At 42.4% G+C, this 22390-nt stretch overlaps 3 protein-coding genes and 1 non-coding gene across 4 annotated transcripts; all 4 read left to right on the top strand.

Annotated features, from left to right (window-relative positions):
- The first annotated feature begins 115 nt into the window (after positions 1-115).
- heatr6 (HEAT repeat containing 6) lies at positions 116-10281 on the top strand. The gene is made up of 20 exons (XM_071461245.1): positions 116-441; positions 1883-1990; positions 2112-2252; positions 2337-2452; positions 3078-3192; positions 3286-3387; positions 3508-3672; positions 3749-3996; positions 4301-4475; positions 4559-4765; positions 5352-5451; positions 5530-5924; positions 6019-6141; positions 6385-6471; positions 6893-7027; positions 7118-7240; positions 7401-7525; positions 7774-7870; positions 8129-8333; positions 8894-10281. Exons 1-20 carry the CDS (start codon positions 157-159, stop codon positions 9469-9471), a joined length of 3630 nt encoding a protein of 1209 aa, XP_071317346.1. The 5' UTR covers positions 116-156; the 3' UTR covers positions 9472-10281.
- Positions 10282-11282: 1001 nt separating this feature from the next.
- ddx52 (DEAD (Asp-Glu-Ala-Asp) box polypeptide 52) lies at positions 11283-18010 on the top strand. The gene is made up of 15 exons (XM_071461289.1): positions 11283-11410; positions 11666-11942; positions 12454-12578; positions 12730-12915; positions 13008-13151; positions 13900-14011; positions 14093-14165; positions 14256-14459; positions 14549-14639; positions 14919-15041; positions 15151-15301; positions 16138-16213; positions 16732-16803; positions 16899-17162; positions 17749-18010. The coding sequence occupies exons 1-15, from the start codon at positions 11324-11326 to the stop codon at positions 17783-17785; spliced, it is 2022 nt and encodes a 673-aa protein (XP_071317390.1). The 5' UTR covers positions 11283-11323; the 3' UTR covers positions 17786-18010.
- A 1233-nt stretch (positions 18011-19243) lies between these two features.
- rpl23a (ribosomal protein L23a) lies at positions 19244-21662 on the top strand. The gene is made up of 5 exons (XM_071460464.1): positions 19244-19283; positions 20241-20421; positions 20693-20869; positions 21291-21360; positions 21596-21662. Exons 1-5 carry the CDS (start codon positions 19259-19261, stop codon positions 21608-21610), a joined length of 468 nt encoding a protein of 155 aa, XP_071316565.1. The 5' UTR covers positions 19244-19258; the 3' UTR covers positions 21611-21662.
- Positions 20480-20551, top strand: LOC139608146 (small nucleolar RNA Z17). Its single transcript, XR_011684964.1, has one exon. It is a non-coding gene; the product is annotated as a small nucleolar RNA Z17 (small nucleolar RNA).
- Positions 21663-22390: the final 728 nt, after the last annotated feature.

Genomic DNA, 22390 nt, shown 5'->3' on the forward strand with positions numbered 1-22390 from the left:
TTGTGATAAACATATATTGTAAACGTTGGTCAGCCTGGGTGGTTGTGTTTCCGGATTACACCGCAGGGGGCGGTAGTGAGCCTGGTATTTGGGTGTTAAACTTAAAAAGAAGCGCAAGAACCACCAAACAAGAAAACTACTTCCGAGGGCACAAACATGGCAGCTCAAGCCGGGCTGTCAGCACCGGCTCCCGGTCCCCGTGGTGCCCCTGCCTTCCTCCCCATGGCGGTGTCTGAGGCCGGGCCGCTCAAGGGGACGGACGCCTGGCAGCTCGACTCGCCGTCGGTCGCTGAGAAACAGTTTTCCCGCTGCGCCGTGAAGCTCCGGGCTCTGCGGGCAGACTCCGGCCAACTCAGAGAGGAGCTCAACCTGCTGTTTGACCAGCTGCTGTCCGAAAACTACAACAAAACCTTCTACCCCAATATCAACATCCGACCGGAGGTAATAGATACTCTCTATGGTCTTGTAGAGGCGCCTAACTTAACTTTTGATGCTGAAAAGCTTCAATAAACGGGCTCTGAAATTGCTGTTAAACGTAGGTTCAGGTTTACGCGGTGCCATTGTAGCAGGAACACAGCAACACCAGCCAAACCTTGATCCTTAGAAACCTATTGTGTCTCTCTGAGACTGGTAATGTCGGTGCAAACCCAAGTAGTGTACATGAACTGATACTGGGTGGATCCTCCCTTTGCTCTAAAAACATCCTCAGTTCTTTGAGGCATAGATTCAACAAGGTGTCTGAGGCTTTTCTTTGACACCCTGCTCCATGTTGACCTGATTGTGTCACATCATTTCTGCAGATTTGTAAGCTGCACATTCATGCTGCCAAGCTCCTGTTCCACCACATCCCACAGGTTTTTCTACTGGATTCACATCTGGTAAAATATGTGGTAAACTGTGGCCATAAAGGGATGCACATTGTCCAAAACAAGTATTAAGGGGCTTAAGTGTGGCAAGATGTATGTACCATTACACCACCAGCAGCGGCCTGAACAACAAAGCAGGTTGGGTCCATTGATTCATGACGTTGACACCAGATTGTGACCCTGCCACCTGCAGCCTCAGGAGAAGTTGAGATTATTAGACCAGGGGACATATTTCTGGTCTTCAGCTGTCCAGTTTGGGTGAGCCTGTTCCCACTGCAGCCTCAGGTCCCTGTTCTTGGCTGACAGAGGTGGGACCTGACGTAGTCCTCTGGCGTTGCAGCCCATCCGCCTCCAGATTCGATGTGTTGCGCATTCTGCTGCTCACTGGATTTTATGTATTTCATTGCTTCGGCATTAATGGCTGATTGGATAATTGCATGATTAAGCAGGAGTACAGGTGTTCCTAATGAAGTGCTCAGTGAGTGTATGTGGAAAATGCTACCTGCTTTACTCACTGGTGTCCCTTAACCTCATAGGGTTCCCAAGGGTTAAAACAAATTAAGCCCTTATTGCCCCCCCACTACACATGACAGTGTGATTATTTCCTCGGGCACCCAGAAATCTACCAGTGCACTAGAGCTGAAATGGTTGATTGATAAAGCGATTAGTTGGTTGACAGAAAGTTCAATAGCAATTATGATGATTTAAAAACTAGAACTAAGAAAGTGTCTAAATAAGAAAAAGTTCCAGCTTCTCAAAGATGTATATTATGATGTTGGTTTGGACTTATGTCTGTTTGTCTGTGGACAGATTTGTCTGTGAAAGATGCAGTCACAAAACTTTACAGGTGTGTAACTGAGAATTAAGCTGGGTGTGGTCTGACCCATGAATACTGAGTTTGAATGTTGATGGGCGTCACACCTGGTGTGATCCCATCACAGGATGGTCTGCAGGTATGTTTTTGATGCTGCGAAAGACATTCTTGGTTGAGCTGAGCCTTTTGATTTCCATTTCAGGATGTGTGTACTCTGCTGCAACATGCCAGCTGTCTTGTGCCGCTGAGTCAAGAACATTTAGTCATCAAACTCTGCCAGCTGATACATCATCTACTTAATCAGCTAAAGGTAATAACAACTGTCCCCTAGTAACAGCAGAGCTCACCCTACACATCCACCAATATACTGACTGTGAGCTGGCAAGATTTTTTCTTGCTCTTCTGTTCTTACTGATTTTATTTTTTTAAAGGTAATAATGGACGAGCAGACTTTGGATGTATTGGTGAACTATACCGCCGATGCATTGAAAATGTGCAGTACATGGACACACTCAGACGTCCTCTTGGCACTCTCCACTGTAGTGTATGGGAATGGACCTCAGTGCCACCAGGTTGGTATTTGTTCAAGCTTTCTCAATGTGTGTTGTAATTAAAGAAAACTTTTAAAATTTGATATTGATTTTTCTCATTCATAGCACCTCAGTGACTTACTGGGTGAAGATGGAGTGCTTCTGCTGTACAGTGCTCCATCTCAGCCAAATATGGAATTACGCCGCGTTGCTCTTACCTGTATGGCCAACATCTGTCTCAGGTAGGCTTTAGTATCCTTTTAAACTTAGCCAGTAGATATATTGTGCTTTTTTTTTGGTAGCCAGTTTGTTGACTGCATAAAAACATGGACATTTTTGCAGCCATCTGTATCTTCGTGTTGTATCTCCATCAAAAACAAAGTGAAAGTCACTAAACAACAGTTGGCTTAAAAGTGGCACTGACAAGGTTGTAGCCTTGTGGAGGACAGCCACTGTTTTCAGCTCGGATTCACTACTGTCACAGCTGTGTTACATTCCAGTGATGGCCCAGTGTCATCATGGCAAAAAAATAACAAAACCTGCTGGGAAACTTCTCCAAACTGCTACTGCAATATAATCTATTACTTCCCTGATCACTCAAATATGAATGTGTTCAAAAGGCTCTTGTTTGGTTCTCAAATACTTAAATTTTCATGGTGTCCTTTAAGGCACCAGAGCACTAGCCCGAGCATTACTACTCCTCCAAGAATTATGTCCAAAATCCATTCATTAAGGATATTTATTTGCATTCTGGGTAACAAAATGGCTTTTGTATTGTAGTGCTTTCTGGATAGATGCTCCCTCTTCTTGGTACTTAAATTCTTGGCTGTAATTGTGTCTGTGGTCGGCTGGATTGTTTCTCCCCAGGATTCCTGGTCAGCCACCTCTGGATGATCAATACAGAAGTGTATGCTTCAGAGTGTTCCTGAAAACACTGCAGTCACCTAGACCCCCCAACACTGATGAGCTCTTCTACTGCATGGTATGAATAACTTGTTATAACACACATTTTAATGGAGAAAAAAATGGATTCAGTCATAGCTGACCCATTCCTGCCCCTGTCTCCTCTGTGCAGGTGATCCAGGCAGCTCTGAAGGGACTTCAGTGTTGTCTCTCAGGTGGGAAATGGAAATTTGGTGGAGGGGAAGAGCTTGGATCTGTACTGGCCACACTTAAGGTGCAAAGCTGTACCACATTTACAGATTTTTCTATCACTTTATCATTTTTGTTCTATTTTTTTTGAGTAACAGGCACTACATGGCAGTTTATATTGTGGTAATAATTATGTATTCTACAGAGGCTCATGTTCCAGGGAGCTCCAGGTGTGAACGTCGAGTGGCCGGCTGTGCTTTACCCAGCACCTCTTCCCCAGTATGAGGGTCCGTCTGCACCAAAACCTGCTGAACCACCAAAACCGTCAGACCCACCAAAGGATGCCGCTGCGCCAGGCAAAGCTTCAGGGGTAAGACAAGCCTACATTTTTGCTGGGTCTCACTTATAGCAAGAACCACATTAAGATCAGTTTTATCTCTCCTTAGAATAAAAAGAGGAAATCCAGAGGAAAGGGGAAGAAGACGAGCGCTGAGGAGAGCAGAGGGGATGACGGAGAGGAAGATGATAGGGAGGCAGTGTCTGCACTGCAGAAAAGAGGGGGAAGAGAGGGAGGCAGAGGTGAGGGAGAAGCCTTGTCTAAACCCTCTGTCACATCTCTCTACCCGTCCTGGAAGCGAAACAGTTCTGACTCAGAGTTTTCTGACTCAGAGGGCAACGCACAGAGCAAATTAAGGTACAGGAAAAAAAGAAATGCTTGTTTGTTTGTTTGTTTGTTTGTTTTTGTTAAAGCTATCTTCTCTGCATGCATTGCATTACTATGAACATAAGATGTCTTGAAAATTTGAAACTTGACCTTTTGAGGAACAAAATTATCTTTATGCCTTCTAAAAGGTTTACATGTTTCAAGTCTGCCGGTAAAGTTTTTTTTTTCCTAGTGTCAGTCATCGTTAACAGCAAAAGCTGTTTGTTACACTGCAACATTTCATGAGTGAATATGAGTGAGAAATCCTGAAACCTGCAGTATCTTCCTCTTTCAGACTTTACCACGGTCGTGTGCGTCAGGGAGCTCTGCACTGTTTGTTGGCGGTGGTGAAAGGTGTGGAAAAGCGGACCCTGTACGGGTACTGGTCGTCCTTCATCCCCGACTCTCCTATTGGGGGACCACCACCTCTCACTCTACTCACGATTATACTGAAGGACACATCACCAAAGGTACAACATAACTTCACTTATGTCTTAATGCTCCTCCACATGTATGACTGTAACATCTATATCCCCTCTCTCTTCACTCTCAGGTCCGTGCGTGTGCGCTTCAGGTTTTGTCGGCCATGCTGGACGGCTCGCGTCAGTTCCTGGCTGTGGCTGAAGATACGGTGTCCCCTCGTACATCTTACACCCCTTTCTCCTTCTCGCTGGCTACAGCCGTCAGAGAACTGCACCGTGCTCTCAGTCTGGCTCTGCTGGCTGAGACCGCCCCTCAGACACTCACACAGGTCATAAAGGTACGATAACTTACGCTTCACTGCCGCCGTCATGTTTTTTCCAATGTCAGTCAAAGTTAGTGGAGTAGAGTTTTAAGAACAGCTGCAGGTTTGAAGGGTTCCACATGTTGCATTTTCACAAAATGAACAATGAGCCGTGTTGGCTGCCCTGCGAGGCTGTGATGCTCATTTTATATCAGAAAACAAAATTGTTGGAAAATGGACTTTGCTATTGAAGAGACAATGGTAACACTCGGTCCATTTACACATTTGTGATGACGACTTTTTCCCAAGAATGAAATAGCCAGGCTCAGCTTTGTTTTTCATATGTTTAGATGCTGACCATGTACAGGGAAGTTTAGAGGGTGACCCAAATCACCATTACTCCTCCTCTGCACGACGTGAATAATGATCAATTATCCAAAGTACCAATTATCAACATATTTCACTCTGGACTGACTCAAAGATACCACCACATAATAAATGCACTCTAGACTTCGACTATAATATAGAAGGAGTCTAAAACAAATTGTGCTGACACATCAACCAGCTCACATATGCAGGTTTATTATCCTAACAGCATGTCTCCTCCTTTCCTGTGTGTTAGTGTCTGGCCTATCTGGTGGCCAACGCTCCCTACCACCGCCTCAGACCTGGTCTGCTCAGCCCGCTCTGGAAGCAGATGCGTCCTTATGTGCGCCACAGAGGTCGGTATTTTGTCAGCGCTGTCACCTAACGGGTCAGTAAGATGTGCTTCTTTTAAAACGACCGTACTCTGTCTTCAGACGTGAACGTGCGCGTGTCTGTCCTGACGCTTTACGGGGCTCTGGTGACGACTCAGGCTCCTCTCCCTGAGGTGCAGCTCCTCCTCCGACAGCCGGACAGCGGCAGCGCCAGCGGCTCCTTCACGCCACAGGACTCGGCTCTCAGCTGGAGACAAAGAGACGGAGTGTCCTCGCCCTCTCGCACACCAGTGACTCCCTCCCAGTGCAGCTTGCACACACATTCCCCCCACGTTCTTCGCACACCGGGGGAGGAGGACAGCTCACCACCCTGGCTGCTGCAGCTGTGTGTGTCGCTGGTCACTCAGCCCAGAGAGGACCAGTCGGACAGCGAGGGAATGGGAACGGGAGGAGGAGCTGTTTTGGAGCCGTCCCCTGTCCGACTAGAAGCTCTACAGGTGAGATTTAGTGAAGCCACAAAAGAAATCCCCAGATAGACATATTTTAAAAATCTGAAGGTGAGTTTTTGTGTCCTGCATCACCTTGTCACAGGTCATGTCCCACCTGGTACGGGGGTACTTCTCTCTAGCCCAAGCATGTCTGTGTGAGATTGGGCAGGTGAGCGCACGCTGCCTCGGGGAGACAGATCCCTCCATACAACTGCACGGAGCAAAGGTAGAGCCCCCTAATTCTTCTTACTCCATCTTCAAGCGCCCACCACACCACTCATAGTTTTTGTGTCCCTTGCTTGTTTCTTTTGTCTGCACCTACAATATGTCTAAGCGCTATACATTTTTGAAATAGATTTTGTGATAGCACTGAATGATAACAATTAACAAATATTTAGAAATGACGTAAGTAACAACAATCTGTGGGTCCAGATCTGGGCAGTGATACCTGTCATCAACTTTTATCTAGTTACTCGAGGAGTTGGGGACAGGAATAATCCAGCAGTACAGAGCAGAGAACAACGTGCCTGAGAGTTCGAGGGTCCCCATGAGCCAAGTATGTACACACTTTATACTACATATACTACATTAGGCTAGACCAAGACCAAGACCATTAGGCTAGAGACTTATTTCCAACTGTTGTATGTTTCCTTTTATTGTATTGCATTCTATCCTCTCTTCAGATGATATATTGTTGAAAGCCAGACCCAAGATCAGGGCCTATACTTCTATTGTATCCCTCTGGAGGCTCACTGATTGTTTTTCTTCTCTCTTGTTTAAAATGCTCAGATGGGCTTATGTATCCAAATATATGAAAATATTTAGAAAACACTAGAAATAACAATTTACAATGGCCTCAGTTTTGGTCAAATATAAAAAAATATATAATTCAGGTGTGTGATTAGAAAATTCTAAAGTGCAGTAAACTATGCTCTACTATTGTGTTTTCATTTCATACATACGTCTGCATGGTATAGGTGGTACAGTTTTGGTCAGAGGTGTTGAGTGGTCCGCTGAACGGAGCGCTGCAGAACGAACAACACCCCATGCTGCAGACGAGCGCCTGCGACACGCTCTCCTCCATCCTGCCGCAGGCCTTCGCACAGCTGCCTGTGAGTTTCACTATGACTTTGTCTGTTTCTACACAGCTGATACTGAGGTCCATGGAAGCTGTTATGTGGCATGTGTAACATTGTTTTTAGGACAAGACCCAGCTGATGTGCATCACTGTGCTGCTGGGGCTGACCTACAGTGAAAACTATCTGGTGAAGACTGCGGCTGTCAGGGCTCTGGGAGTCTACATACTGTTCCCCTGTCTGAGAGAGGTAAGGATGGTGACAGACAACCATGAGCATACTGAGCAGCAAGTAAAATCTTTTAAATTCTGTCAAACGATTTAAAGTCTGGAAAAACTACAGAACAGAATTACAGAGAACGTGTCTCAGACCCACAAGGATCTGCCCTGAGGTTGTGATATCTTTTCAGGATGTGATGTTCGTGGCAGATACGGCAAACACTATCCTCGCCGCCCTTGACGATCGATCTCCGAATGTCCGTGCAAAGGCTGCCTGGTCGCTGGGCAATCTCACAGACACACTTATTGTCAATATGTAAGAGAGCATACAGATTAAATGCTTTAGTAATACCACTGCATTGTTCTTTATAACGCTGCTGAAACATTATTTAATGGTGAATACATTAAAAGCAAAGTAAAAAGCTTACTTTCATCATGTCATTAACAAAGAATATGTTTTAAGAACAACTGATTTAGATATAAAAAGCAGTTTGACATGGTATTCAAGGTATGTAATCTGTTATTAGAGATGTGTGATCTGTTTATCTCCTGTTTCCGCGTCAGGGAGAGCGTAGGTGTGGACTTCCAAGAGGAGTTATCAGACATGTTGCTGCTCAAGATGTTGCAGGCAGCTACTCGAGCATCAGCCGACAAAGACAGGGTGAGAACATTCACACTCTCTTACACAAGAGCAAGCAGATTGTAAACTCCTGCCACATTTTTGCTATGAAGTTATTTCAAAATACATCTCTTATTGGCATGGCAGTTATGTCAAATCCATTAATAAAAAAAAAAAAAAAAAAAAACATAAAATTTCTTGTGAAGAATCAACTATCTGTCCTGAGATGACATCATTTCCCAGACTTCCCTCTGATTGGCTTTCATCTTTCTGAACCTGCATCCTCTTTAACCCTCCCAGGTGAAGTCTAACGCTGTGCGAGCACTTGGGAATCTGCTTCACTTCCTGCGTCAGAGTCAACTAACCAGGTCTGCTTTCCAACGCCCGCTGGAGGACGCAGTCCGTGCACTTGTCAAAACTGTCCAATCAGAGGCCACGATGAAGGTCAGATGGAATGCCTGTTACGCCTTGGGAAATGCTTTCAGAAACCCAGCCCTGCCACTTGGTGAGTCTTTATTCTCCAGGAACACGATCTGTGTTTTCCCTCAGTATGAATAGTTTAGCTTAGCATAAAGTTAACAAAGATTAGTTAACTAAGATTAGCAAAGATCTGATGCTGTTTGTTTCAGCTAACAACAGGATTACTGTGTATGAAACCAGTACTGAGGAGAGCAATAGAGACTGACATGTTACATGTTGTCTGAATGAAGAAAAAAAATCTATAAAATTTACACCAAAATTTTTGTCCAGCTGAGATACACACAGGCATCTTTGATCATTTATGCAGAGTGTTATTGTTAACAGTAGGAGGAGCCAGCATGCTCTCTCAAAACGAGCTGATAGGTTGGTCCAACTTCCTGTTGGTGAATATGACCAGCGCCTATAAACTGGAAAACAGCATCTTCTCATCCAGCTGGTTGAGTAAATTCTCAGTATTACAGGGTTTGTTCATTGAAGGGTTGTTAAAAGTATCCAACATTGACTGATCTGAATTTTTAGTTTGTATTTTGATGTTCCTCACATGTCGAGCTCAACAGTTAATTACCGTTTCTTTCTTCCCCTCAGACTCAGCTCTGTGGTCTCGCGACGCCTTCTCTGCCCTCTGCCACGTTGTTACTTCCTGTAAGAATTTCAAGGTGCGGATCAAATCGGCCGCTGCTCTGGCAGTTCCCACCCACCGCGGCTGCTATGGCGACGCAGAGCGGTTCAGCTGCGTGTGGCATTCACTGGCCACAGCCCTCGAGAACAGCGAAGACACAAACGACTTCTTGGAGTACCGCTACAGTGCCAGCCTGCGACACACGCTCTCACAAGCTCTCCTTCACCTTCTCAGCGTCAGCCAGCCTCAGGACATGCCTGCCCTCGGGGCATCGCTGGCTGGCGAGGAGGGGAGGGGCATCAAAGAGCATTTGATCAGATATATCAGAGCGGAGGAAGGAGGAGGAGAGGGGGCGGAGGGAGAGAAAGACACAGGGGGGGACAGTTTCAACCCACAGCAGAGAATCGGACATCTTCAGCAGACTCTGATCAGACTGCAGGAGTTGAAGGCTGAAGGGGAAGGAGGGGGAGAGGAGGAGAGAGGTAAAGAGGTAGTGGTCAGTTTTCTGGAGGATTTGCTAAAGACCTGTGAAGAGCTGAAATGAGTCACATCTCCAGCCGCAGAGCTGGGATTCAGAAAACTGAGATCTGCGGTCACAAAAGCTTGTCTCTCAGGTCGGGACAGACCAGAGCAGGCTGGCCCGTAGGAGGAAAAAAATGTTCAAGCACAAACTAACAAAGCAGCGACTGAAGGCAAAGATAATGTAACCAGCTTTGTCATAATGTGATGATCACATTCACAATGAACCACGAGACTGTTAAGAAAAACTCAAGGTCATGCAGTATTTTTTTTTTTTCTTCTTGAAGTAGGCAGTGGCCTTTATATCCTTTTTATTAAACTAATTGCACTTGCATTCTTTGGTTTATCATCTGATGCACAGAGGCATGTAGTGAAATTATATTTTAAAAACAAATGAATATACAAATATGAAAATTAAGATTAAAGCTGGGTGATAATTTATTATTTTCGACTTTCAGTGGAATCATATTGCAATAATATGAACATTGTCCAGGTTAAGTAATGTGAGCAAAATGATGAATTTAAGTTGTTTTACATGTGTGTAGGGTTTTGTCTGATGTGTAATGTATCACAGTGGAACATGGTTGGTTGCACTGAACATCAGTTTGATTGTTTTATTTGTGATTTTACATTAATTTGCCATATTAATACTGGACAAATGTTCTCAACGCCATTATACTGATTTAATATTTCTCAGCTATAATTTAGGTTATGAAGTACACTACATTGTCTACAGTATGTAAACACAGTAACAGTGACACTGACTGGACCAACAGACAGGACATCTGTGCAGCCAATACCATGTTCAAAACAATAAATACAGTGATTTCCCACAGTCTGGCTTCAGAGTTACTCAACATAAGGGTTTACACACATTAGGTGGTAATGTCGGAGAAATCTGTCGTTGGCTCTGTCTTACATCATCCTGAATCTGACCTGAGATGTAAAACACTCAGTATTAAAGTGTGAAAGTAACAACTTGAACACACACAGGTCACTATCTAACCTGAAAAACTACACTGCTGGGAGAAAAGTTCCCAAAATGACATCTCATATGACTAGAAATTCATGAGAGTAATTGTTGCGAACAGAAAAATATTCCCTTTAATTCAAAAGGGAAAAGGAAACAGCAGTAATATGGCTACTTTAAGAGGGTTAAATTATTAATGAGGTAATAATGTGTAATGATATGTAAGTATCGCTTTGATGTTTTAGGTATAATGATGTTTGGACTCTAACCTGGCCATTATAGTTTATGAGCATGAATGTATATCTGTTTTACATGCATACAAAACCTTACTGTTACCTCTGGATACCAAATATCCAACCAGTTTTTAAAGCCAAAATCTGAAGTGAGTACCTGCTAAATGAATTTGTATTTGGTTAATTTACAGTATTTAATGTTCTGACAATGAAGTAAATGAGCCCGATGATAAAGGCAAACTTCATTCACAAAATGTCAGTTTCAGCAAAAGAAATAATTGCATGGATGAGCTCTTATTTGGCATTCATTAGAAATAAAGATATCATCTATAGACTGTAATATAAATAAATATATTAATATGTTATTTGTGTTGCATTTACACTTGAATCATGTGCCTGTTGGCCTGATTCTGTGGTTGACAATAATACACTGGTGGATGGATGATGAATCAACAGGCCCCTGGACATAGACACGTAAAGGGAACCCCACCCATCTACATGAAATCTGTGTCTCTTCGCTGTGTTTGTCGTGTGTTTATACAGTGCTGCACTTTTTGTGCTCACTTTATCTGACAGCGTTAGTCGCAGCCAGTAGGTGGCGCCGGGGGGCCAGCGGTGGACGATCCGGTTTGATTAGTGATGCCTGGGTCAGGGCAGACCACGCCGTCGCAGGAATGGACGCTTTCGAGTTGTTTCGGAAGCTCGGAGCTGGGGCAAAGTTTGACCTAAAGAGGTTTGGGCAAGACGCTGCTCGGTTTAAGGTAAACGTAAAAATATGTAGCAGACAATATGCTGGACGAAAACAGCGTTTAACGACAGCAGCTCCGAGCCGTGGTGTAATCTATTTACGCTAACCCCCGATTAGTACCAGCGTGAACGTGTGCTGCAGCGTTTGTTTTTCGTTTGTTGTAGAATTTGTCAGTAGACTTGGTCCCTTTATATCGCAGTTCATTAGATAAGGGGTAGGATACAATTTTGTATTTACACATACAGTGTAACCCTGCCTCATTTTGTAGGTTGTCAGATCTCTCGGAGGGGAAGCGTCCTCGGAGCCTCTATCGGCGATCGATTACTTTGGCACAGGACCGGTCAATGGATCCCAGAGCAGGACCACGGGGCTGGAGGAGGTGGAGGAGGATGGAGGAGGAGAAGGTGGAGGAGAGGAATATGAGGAGGGAAGTGAGAGTGGAGATTCTGGTGCAGGAGGCAAAAGGAAGCGAAAGGATGAAGAGAGAGACGTGAGGACGAAGAAGAAAAAGAAAAAGACAAAAAGAAACCAGGTGGAGGTGGAAGGTAAAGGACGTGGCTGTTTGCCGTTGACCAGATGTTTTGCAGATTCCAGATGTTCGTTTTTATTGTATCCGTGATGGATGTACAAAAACAGTGACAGAATACAATATATGTCATTAGTTATTAGCTTTCTGTTGCTTGTGTCCACGAAAGTCAAGTGTACAACACCAAATTCTGTGGGTTCAGCTTACAAAATGTTGTTTCGTATTATTAATTGAATATTATTTGGTTTGAAGATGTGTTGAAGAAATTTACTGGGGCTTGGGCAGTTTGTGATGGGTATTTTTTACTTAAACAAAAATGTTTTATAGCCTTAATGTATAAAAACAATTGGTTGGTTGTTGCAGACAAAGTCTTATGCGTCATATTAAACCACAGAGTAAGTGTTAGACAGACTTGGAAAGTTGGCCACTTTCTTTGCAATGTGTTTACTGTGGAACCAGGCTTTAAATGAACCTGGTGTCGTGGTCCGTCTCAGACTCATTGCTGTTCGATGTGCTCTGTCTAACTGAAGCCGGTGGCACGGAGGGGAATGGCATCACATGGACTTCCTCGCTGGACAGAAAGATCCAAAACCTGCCAAGTGAGGGGAAGGAGAAAAACTCTCTGAAGAGGCTGAAGCATCTTCATCAGGAAAAGGTCCCCACAGAGACACAACTCACCACACAAACAAAACTCTTCGGGATTTATTTTGAATTAAGACCAGCGTAAAAATGATGTCTGCGTCTGAAATGTTCATGAATGTCCCTTGTCCTCTGTAAAGTTCCTTTTTGTTTTTAATTGATTTTAGGTGAACCGCATTCGCTCTCAACACCGTATCAATGTGCACGGCTGCGACATACCTGACCCCGTGTGCACATTCGAGGAGCTGCAGTCTGAGTATCGCCTCAACCCGCGCGTCCTTCAGAACCTCAGAGACGCGGGGCTGAACTCCCCGACGCCGATACAGATGCAGGCAATACCGCTCATGATGCACGTGAGTACGGACGCACACATGTTCAGTGGTTTGTAAACAGTATACAGACGGTGGGTTTGTGAGGAGTTCTGTGCGACTGGTTTCTCCGTCAGGGTCGGGAGCTTCTGGCTTGTGCTCCCACAGGATCAGGAAAGACTTTGGCGTTCTGTCTCCCGCTGCTCGCTCACCTGCAACAGCCAGCCAACAGGGGCTTCAGAGCTGTGATTATCTCCCCGACCAGAGAGCTGGCCAGCCAGGTAAACACACACACACACACACACACACACGCTGGTTTGTTCCCTATCACAGGATGAGGTGAGATCATTTTTAATAACGTGGGGCTTGGCTATATATTGACATTACTTGTTTGTTGAATTGTGGGATGTTATTAAAGCTGTATTAATTGATTTTCCAGCCACTTGGGATCAGCAAAAAGGTGCACAACAAGCTGTAAACACAACACTGACATATTATCACCCTATAACATTCTGGCACACAGTTGGCTTATTTACACGTGAAGCAGATTCAGAGCAACATGTCTTTCTGGCCCCCGAAGTCTAATATTCACTGACCTTCTAGCTCTGTTTTAGTTGTCACCAACTCCTGAGGGAAACATGTTCACCAGCTATTTGATAACTGTGTCTATAGCTTACAGTGAGTTTATCAGTTTTTTATTTTTATTACAATATTGCTCTGTAACTGCAGGATGTGTAAATATGCAGCTGTTTGCTATCAGGTTTGCCATATCAACTTGATGAAAAAAAACTTGTGTCCACTGCCACCAAGTGGCCAAAAAACAATTATTGTAGGTTTAAGAATTACTTACATTACAAATGAATATTTCTGAAAAATCCTCTCTGAAATACTTGAAAATGTCAATGGAGGAGACATGAACAGGCTTCAACCTGTATTGAATACAGTTTCATGTAGTTTCAGTTGGATCTCATGCTGTATGCTTACCTGCGTTTAAACACATTTGAGTCAGTTTTGTTGTGTTGTGTTCAGACCTACAGGGAGCTGGTCCGCCTGTCAGAGGGAGTTGGATTTAGAGTTCACATCATAGACAAAGCTTCTCTGGCAGCCAAGAAATATGGACCACAGTCAAACAAAAAATATGGTAAGAAATGACAGTTGTGTCCACAGAGGAGGTAAATCTGGGCAACCTCATTATTTACATCCTCTGTTTCTGTATCCACAGATATACTCGTCAGTACTCCAAACAGACTCATCTTCCTTCTCAAGCAGGATCCTCCAGCTCTCGACCTCAGCAGGTAACATTTGATCTGCCACTCCCTGACATTTTATTTGACTTAGTTTTAGATTGTTGGCCAAAAAAAAAAAAAGATTGCTGTCTTGTGCAGTGTGGAGTGGCTGGTGGTCGATGAGTCCGATAAGCTGTTTGAAGATGGTAAGACGGGCTTCAGGGAGCAGCTGGCCACAGTGTTTCTGGCCTGCTCCGGTTCAAAGGTGCGCAGGGCTTTCTTCAGCGCCACCTGCACGCAGGATGTAGAGCAGTGGTGCCGTCTGAACCTCGACAACCTGGTTTCGGTCAACATTGGACACAGGTAATAATCTACCTGTAACGCTCCTTACTTTGGTGGATTTGTACGGGCTTTTTCTCACATTAGGAAAACTGAATTTATCGTCCTCTCAGAAATACAGCCGTGGAGACGGTGGAACAGGAGCTGCTGTTTGTCGGCACAGAGAATGGAAAACTGGTGGCCATGAGGGACATCATCAAAAAAGTACGGAGACATCGAGGATGTTACTTTTCAAGCTTGTAAAGAATTCATTTAGTTTAATCATTTTGTGAACTAGATCATGTCACAGTCACAGAGTTTGAGGACATTTCTTTGGCTGAATACGAAAGTTTGTTTATGTCACACAATCAATTCTGACATGGTAATAAACAAACAGCCGAACTCTTACTATTCAAGGGTAGGAGGCATTAAAAACACACATGAACAGGTTCTGTTTCTTTATGAGCTAAGACCAAGTGAAAGGATGTCTCTGCTTTATTTCAGGGTTTTCTGCCTCCCATGCTGGTGTTTGTTCAGTCTATAGATCGAGCACGGGAGCTTTTCCATGAGCTGGTGTATGAAGGCATCAATGTAGATGTGATCCACGCAGACCGCACACAGCAGCAGGTACATACGGACACCTAATGCATAGCATTGTAGGTCCTCTCTGTGTCACTGAAGTGTAAATAGTTTTTTTTTTTTTTAATCCTCCTCCTCTGTGGCTCCTCTGATTTAGAGGGACAACGTAGTGAACAGTTTTCGGTCCGGTAAGATTTGGGTGTTGATCTGCACGGCTCTGCTCGCCAGAGGAATCGACTTCAAAGGAGTCAACCTCGTGCTGAACTATGACTTCCCCACCAGCGCTGTGGAGTACATCCACCGAATTGGTTAGTTTTGATTTATTTATTGGTTTTATCCCAGCTACCTTTTAATCATCATACACCTGTCCACCATTGCGTTTTTAAAACCCCCCACACCCCACAAAATAAATTAACCCACCTGTGTTTTAGTTGCTAGTTGCTTGTGTTTTACATGCAGGCTTGACATTATTCCCACTAAATTTCCTAAAGGTGTTATTGACACAGCTGGGCCCAGTATTTTATTGATCTTTAATGGCACTTTAGAAGGAATCTTTCCATCCATTTTTAAACATGCTGCAGTCAAACCTCCTTGATCAAAAGTTTTAGAGAAAGTGGTTTCAACCCAACTTTTAGCTTCTATGTCCCATAATGACATCATGAGAATTTTCAGTCTTGTGTTAGAGCTGTACATAGCACAGAAACTGTCCTCCTAAATGTAACAAGCTTTTGATGCTGTACATCATACCATTTTAATTTACTGTCTTAAAACCTGGGTTGACATCATGCATACTGCATTTACAGTAGTTGGTTTTAAACCTACCTTAAGAAAGAACCTACTCGGTCACCATAGCTAATTACTCATCTTATGCAACTCGCATGACCTGTTTTGTACTGTTAGATTCAATTTTACATCCAATTTTATTTTCCATCAACATGCTTCCAGTTGGCCAAGTCATCCACCTCCACAGTGTCTCTTTTCATTGCTACGTGGACACAGATATAGTTTCCCCTAAGACCCGGTGACCCAGAAAGCTTAGCTGCTGTTTTAGGATGACAATAGTGGCTCTAATCCTGTGTTTTCTCCTTTAACACATCTCTTCGCTTTTTCTGCCCGTCTGCTCATTCTGTTTGATGTTCCTCAGGTCGTACCGGCAGAGCTGGACATCAGGGGAAGGCCATCACCTTCTTCACAGAAAATGACAAACCACTGCTGCGCAGGTACGTGGACACAGTACAAGAAACTTACTAAAAGTGCAAACTGATTTTCCCTTGCAGAGAAGCATGTAAGGCTTGCTTTTGTGTGTGATCTTGGAAAATGAGTATGCCAGGTGGCTGAGCAACTAGAGGAAAACTTGAGGTAGTCCAGACACGTGAGTTCCCAAGTTCCCAGAATTTTTAATGAGGCAATGATTCGACCTGCAAGGTATTCAACTGCAAAAGCCAGGTAATCCAGACAGTACTGACTGCCGTCTTTTAAAGGCTTCATCAAGACCACTAGTTTTACTGAAATGCAGATTCAGCATGTACTTGGTTGATGGTGTCCCAGATACCTGCAGTGCCCCCATTTTGAAGCTTGCTTGTTTCCTCTTTTTGCTTTTTCTGCTGTCAAAAGCAAAAAGCCCCAAAAAACCATTAAAGAAAACGATCTATCTGCAGCACAGTGAAGGCACTACAATAAAATGTTCTGGGTTAGACATTTGCTTCACTTTAACTCTGAATATTTCTTTTTTTAACAGCATTGCTAATGTCATAAAACAAGCTGGCTGTCCTGTCCCTGATTACATGATTGGCTTCAAGAAGATACATAGGTAAAAGAGATGATGATAATGAAATTTCACAAGCAAACATTTTTCCTTTTATTCAGTCAGTTTAAGTTTTGGTATCTGTATTTGTTTGTGTCCAGCAAAGTGAAGCGCAGACTTGAGAAGAGACCTCCAAAGAGAAGCACCATTTGCACAACTCCACGCTTCTTAATGAAGAAAAAAGGCAAAGCACAAGGACAGAATGGACAGAAGCAGACAGCAAGTGGAGAGCAGCAAGCAGAAAAGAAGACAAAAGAACAGGGACTGAAGAAGAGAAATAAAACACAGAAAGAAGAGGGAACAGAAAAACACAAGAAGACGTCACAGAAGACGGGACCAAATCCCTCTGGAGTCAAGTTAAAAAAGTAAGGACGGCGCTTCCTGTGCATTTAAATTTGAAAACCTTGTGTACTTATGAAGAATTATGCAATAAACAGTAAACCGGAGACAAACAAGTGTTGCTTTTACACATGAAATAATTAGTCTAACTAGATGTGATTTATGTCATAAGAGCTGACTTTTCACCTGACAGTTTTCAATCTGGGTATTTCAAAGGAGTTTTAAATCGAAAGCAACTGGACTTGGTTATTTGTCTAGGAAGACGTTTCACCTCTCATCCAAGACGTTTCACCTCTCATCCAAGAGGCTTCATCAGTTCTTTCTCGCACGTGACCAGGCAGAGGTGAAGCGTCTTCCTAGACAAATAACCAAGTCCAGTTGCTTTCAATTTAAAACTCCTTTGAGATACTATGACCTGGACAAATGAGAATATTCACAGGCCAATCTGGGTATTTGTTTTAGAAATTGGATCCCTTCAACTAACAACTCTGAAATCTGGCATTGGTTCATTTTAGGATGAAATGATATAAGATGAGACACATGTTGAGGATGTTGGCCAAAAATAGCCAGAAAGAAAATAATTCAAATTTTCTCTTTTTCTCTCTTTACCAGGAAAAAGGGGAAGAAAAATAAGCCACAAGAGGAATAGAGGAGAGTGGTACAAGCAGACTGAAATGAAAATGTGATATGATGTGGATTTTTTTTTTTTTTTTACATCTTGAAATCTGATTTACTGCTAATTTTCACATTTGTGCTTTGTATCATCAGAGTATAAAATAAACAGTTTTATATATTGTTTTGTTATCTTGTCTGTCTTCTCTGTTACATTTGTTCACCTGCAACTTTGACAATAAATACACTTAAGTAAAAGTGATGGCTGTAGTGAATGATTATGCTGAGGACACTGAACAACATAAGGATAAGAAATAATATAAATAAAACTATAACCGAAAGTAATTGTGTGATAGATGGGAAACAAGTTCCCTTAAAATATTTAACCATCAGTTACTTCTAGGGCTGCACTATATATATATATATATGTATGTATGTATATATATATATATATATATATATGTTCCCTTACTTCTATAGAATATACTTTGTAGGCCGGGGCATATCTGTGGCACTACAATGCAGATGGTGCTAATGCATAACATTGTTGTGACACATTTGACCTTTTATCAAAAAATAAATAAATTAAAAAATAAATGCAGCTCCTGCAATTTGGATATTGTACTTTGCCATATTGCAATTTTGATTGTATTTTGATTAATTGTTCACATCATAATTTCAATGACAAACACAACCCCCAATAGACCTGATAGGACTAATAAGGATACATTCTACTTCATATATTGGCCCAATGGGAGCTGATGAATCTGGAACCTGCTGACAGCTGTGATTAAGCTCCTATGAAATGTTATATAGCTTTACGCAAAGGCCTACTTTTCAGTGTTATTTACAGCAAAGGGAATACATACAGTATATCTGGCATATGGCTTAAGAAAATGAAAGGATATCATTAGCGAAAGATTTTTTAATATTTTTCTTTTTAGCAGTGTTACATTGTTACAATGACTCAAGGTGTGGAGAAAGTAAAATGCTCATAAGAGTTAAGCTCACATAGGGTAACAGATGTTCTCAACTTAGCAGCTGAAGCAGTTTTTGTATTTTTTTCATTTGTTAAAAGGGAGATTTAAAAAATTGTCTGGCAGTGAAGAAGGCTAACTGGGCGGAAGACAGCTTTCTAAGCAAACAAAAACCCAAAATGATACATTATGTGCATATACAGCACCATATCTAACTAATAATTGTAACCTTTCATGGCCCTCTTATTCTAATAATTATGGGCTATATTTAAATAGTTATTGGAAAAGTTACGTTTTGAGTCAGTCCAGTTCTCCTCTTAAAAGACAGGAAAATTAATTATGCTGTAAAGAAAAAGGTAGCCCCATCATCAAAAACAAAAAATTATCTCTGAATGTTGATGGATATATGAACTATGTGCCTCATTTGGCTCAAGGGTGTTCAGCCGGTTTCTTAACTATCGCGATACATTTGCTATGAGATCTCGCCCATGCATTATACTGCAGGAAACCCCGTTCAGTCTTCCTTTCTCAACATGGCACCGAAGGTGAAGAAGGAAGGTCCGTCAATCTTGTCATTTTGAATGTAGAAAATGTAGAATTTGTCACGAATAATGTATTTGAGGTTCACTAGACATACCCGAAATGTAAGGCTAAAGCGGCCGAGGTTCAAATAATGTCAGTGTATGGCTGTCAGCTGCTGATATATGTAGATAATGTAGACGCTGTCCCCGGCATGTATGCTGTAACGTGAGGCTAAGCTAACATTAGCATGTTAGCTTTGATAATGCTGACTAAAACGCTGCTCATTTAGATTTATTCTTCTGTCCGATTTCTTCCGACGCTGTCTCTGATCCGTCTTAGCTAGTTAACATTAATATGTCTTAGTAACCGTTTATAACAGGTCGGGGGTTGGCTGTTTTCTTTGCGGCAGTGTTAGCTTTCACTGCACCTCGGCGGAGTTTGAAACGTTGCATTAGTCACATGTGAGAGCCTCAGCCTTTAATTCATTAATAGAAACTGCATCTACATTTTTGGACATTTTGTTGATTAACAGTGGGTCTGTAACATAAAATGCTGAGGGGGGGGGGGGGGGGGGGGGGTCTTGGCCACTCAAGGCAAGTCTAGTGTTTCAGTAGGAAAATTTATATGCAGTTTGTATGCTAGGTTTGGCAGAGTAAAATCCTGCTTGTGATATTTTAAGGCGCTGAAGGTGTTATTATGCCACAATAACAACATATTTAGAGTTGAGACTGTTACATATATATGTCGACTGATGTGTGTTTCAGTTAAAAACATTAAACCTTCCCAGGAAAATCAGCTACAGTGGTTCTACTATTACACTCATCACTCTGATATCATGTGGGGTGAAGTTTGTTTTACTGTTTCAGCTTGTTGATGTAAATGTGATGTAATGATGTAAATTATTGAAGGGAGGAGGACACTGATCAGTTCTTTAGAGTGCAGGAACATGAACAGCTGACCAACAGTCTAACACATGGTATTTCTCTGACTTAGCTGTCCCTGCCAAGACTGAGGCCAAGTCAAAGGCTCTGAAGGCCAAAAAGGCTGTGCTCAAAGGTGTACACAGCCAGAGGAAGAAGAAAGTCAGGACTTCTCCCACCTTCCGTCGCCCCAAAACCCTCCGTCTCCGCAGGCAGCCCAAGTATCCTCGCAAGAGTGCTCCTCGCAGGAACAAGTGAGTTACAGTGACAATTATGATGTATGCTACTAAGAAATGGACAGGGATTAAACTTGGTGCATATGATGGTAAAAGCGATCAAAGTATGAAAAAGCATGATTCCAGCTTTATGAATCACTGATGCACCCAGTTGAAATATTTGTTTGTAGTTGATAATATTAGGCAATTGACATAAGTTAGGTAGTGTACATATTTGAATGTCCATTTCGTAGAGTCAAAAGTGAGGGCTTTTGACTAAATGTAAATTATAATATACTTTTTCCCGTAGGTTGGATCACTATGCCATCATCAAGTTCCCCTTGACAACAGAGTCCGCCATGAAGAAGATTGAAGACAACAACACACTTGTGTTCATTGTGGACGTCAAGGCAAACAAACACCAGATCAAACACGCTGTCAAGAAGCTGTACGACATCGACGTCGCCAAAGTCAACACACTCATCAGGTAGAGGTCTTAACCCAGGCAGAGATGAGCACCAGTTTCATTCTGTCCTGTATGAAACTGAATTGCTGGACTGATGGCATTATTTTATCTTTGTAATGTATTATTCCAAATTCATACCACAACAGTGATCAGTGATATATTGGGTTACCATGATAACGGCTACATGTGTAGTTTGTTTTGTTGGACTCAAGAGTGAACAGCTGCAATAGTTGATTGCGTCACTTGATATATCTTTTGACTTATTACATACGTCGTTGTGACAGTTTGAACATTAGAATTTGATTATGGGATTTGGTTCAAAATATGGTCTGGATAGTCTCCGAAAGCGTGTTGGTCTCACCTAGTAAATATAAACTTGATAACATAAATTTAACGTACACCGTCCTTTCATTTCATCTGTTTTGTTCTGACCCATATTCAGGCCTGACGGTGAGAAGAAGGCGTACGTTCGTCTCGCACCAGACTATGATGCGTTGGATGTTGCAAACAAGGTGAGATGTCAGTCATTCAACAGGATAAAAGGATTTGAGTTTCTTAGGCTAATTTAGTTACATGATGGCCGTTATTGCTTTCAGAAATTGTCAGTCCTGTGCAAGTGATGTAAACTTTTATTTCATCTGAATGTGTGTGATGCATTCAAAGGAACCACTGATGCCAGATAATACATTTTCAGTTCTATTCACTCTGTTGATGAACAACATATAATTCATGTCTCTTTCTTCACAGATTGGCATCATCTAAACTGGCCGAAGAGACTTGTGGAAGAATAAATATTTGTATAAACTAAAACTGATTTAGTGTCTGTGTGTATTTTTGAGTTGTCTTCACACATGGGTACATAGAGTAAAAGGTTTTCCCTGCTTTTACAGCCACTGTCTGATTAATTTTTCAGGACCCAAAAGATTTGTTAGGAGGGTAAAGTGAATTCATAGTTTGTTTGTTTTTTAAATGTGTAGTGAGTCTCAATCTTGGAAGTACATTGTTGCAATTTTCTCCAAAGAATGTTACATTAACAAGGTAATGTTACTTCAGTTTTAGCAGCTGTTTTTGAAAGCATCAATTTCTCCCAACAATTCCACACAGTGCAAGTCATGAGTCGGAGCAAATATTACAGCTTCCATCCAGATTCATTCACTCACTCAAACACCCGTCTGTGTTGTCATTGTACAGCAGTTGTACAAGACCATTTTTGGTTTCACACAATCGTATAGGCGATTTAAAAAAATTTTACAGGGATGGTTTCATAGAAAGGCTATCAGGGACAAGTCTTATGTTACTGCTTATCTGAACTGGGTCGCAGGGGGGGGTTGGAGCCAATTCCAGCTGTTTTTGTGCTTAAAGAGTCTAATGCTCTGGTAAACAGAGAGAAACTAGGTACAAATCTAAAATCTTACAATGCTACTATATGTTGACATTTTGTTTCGTGGCTGAATTTTTTTCTGAAGTTGCCGATATAACTTAAGCCCTAATAATGGTAATAAGGAGGAAGGAAAAAAAACTTGTCAACACTTGTCATGTTCC

This window comes from Trachinotus anak, unplaced genomic scaffold, assembly GCF_046630095.1.
Source record: "Trachinotus anak isolate AG129_WGS33_773 ecotype Australia unplaced genomic scaffold, CSIRO_AGI_Tana_v1 ptg000024l, whole genome shotgun sequence".
NCBI classification, from domain to species: Eukaryota; Metazoa; Chordata; class Actinopteri; order Carangiformes; family Carangidae; genus Trachinotus; species Trachinotus anak.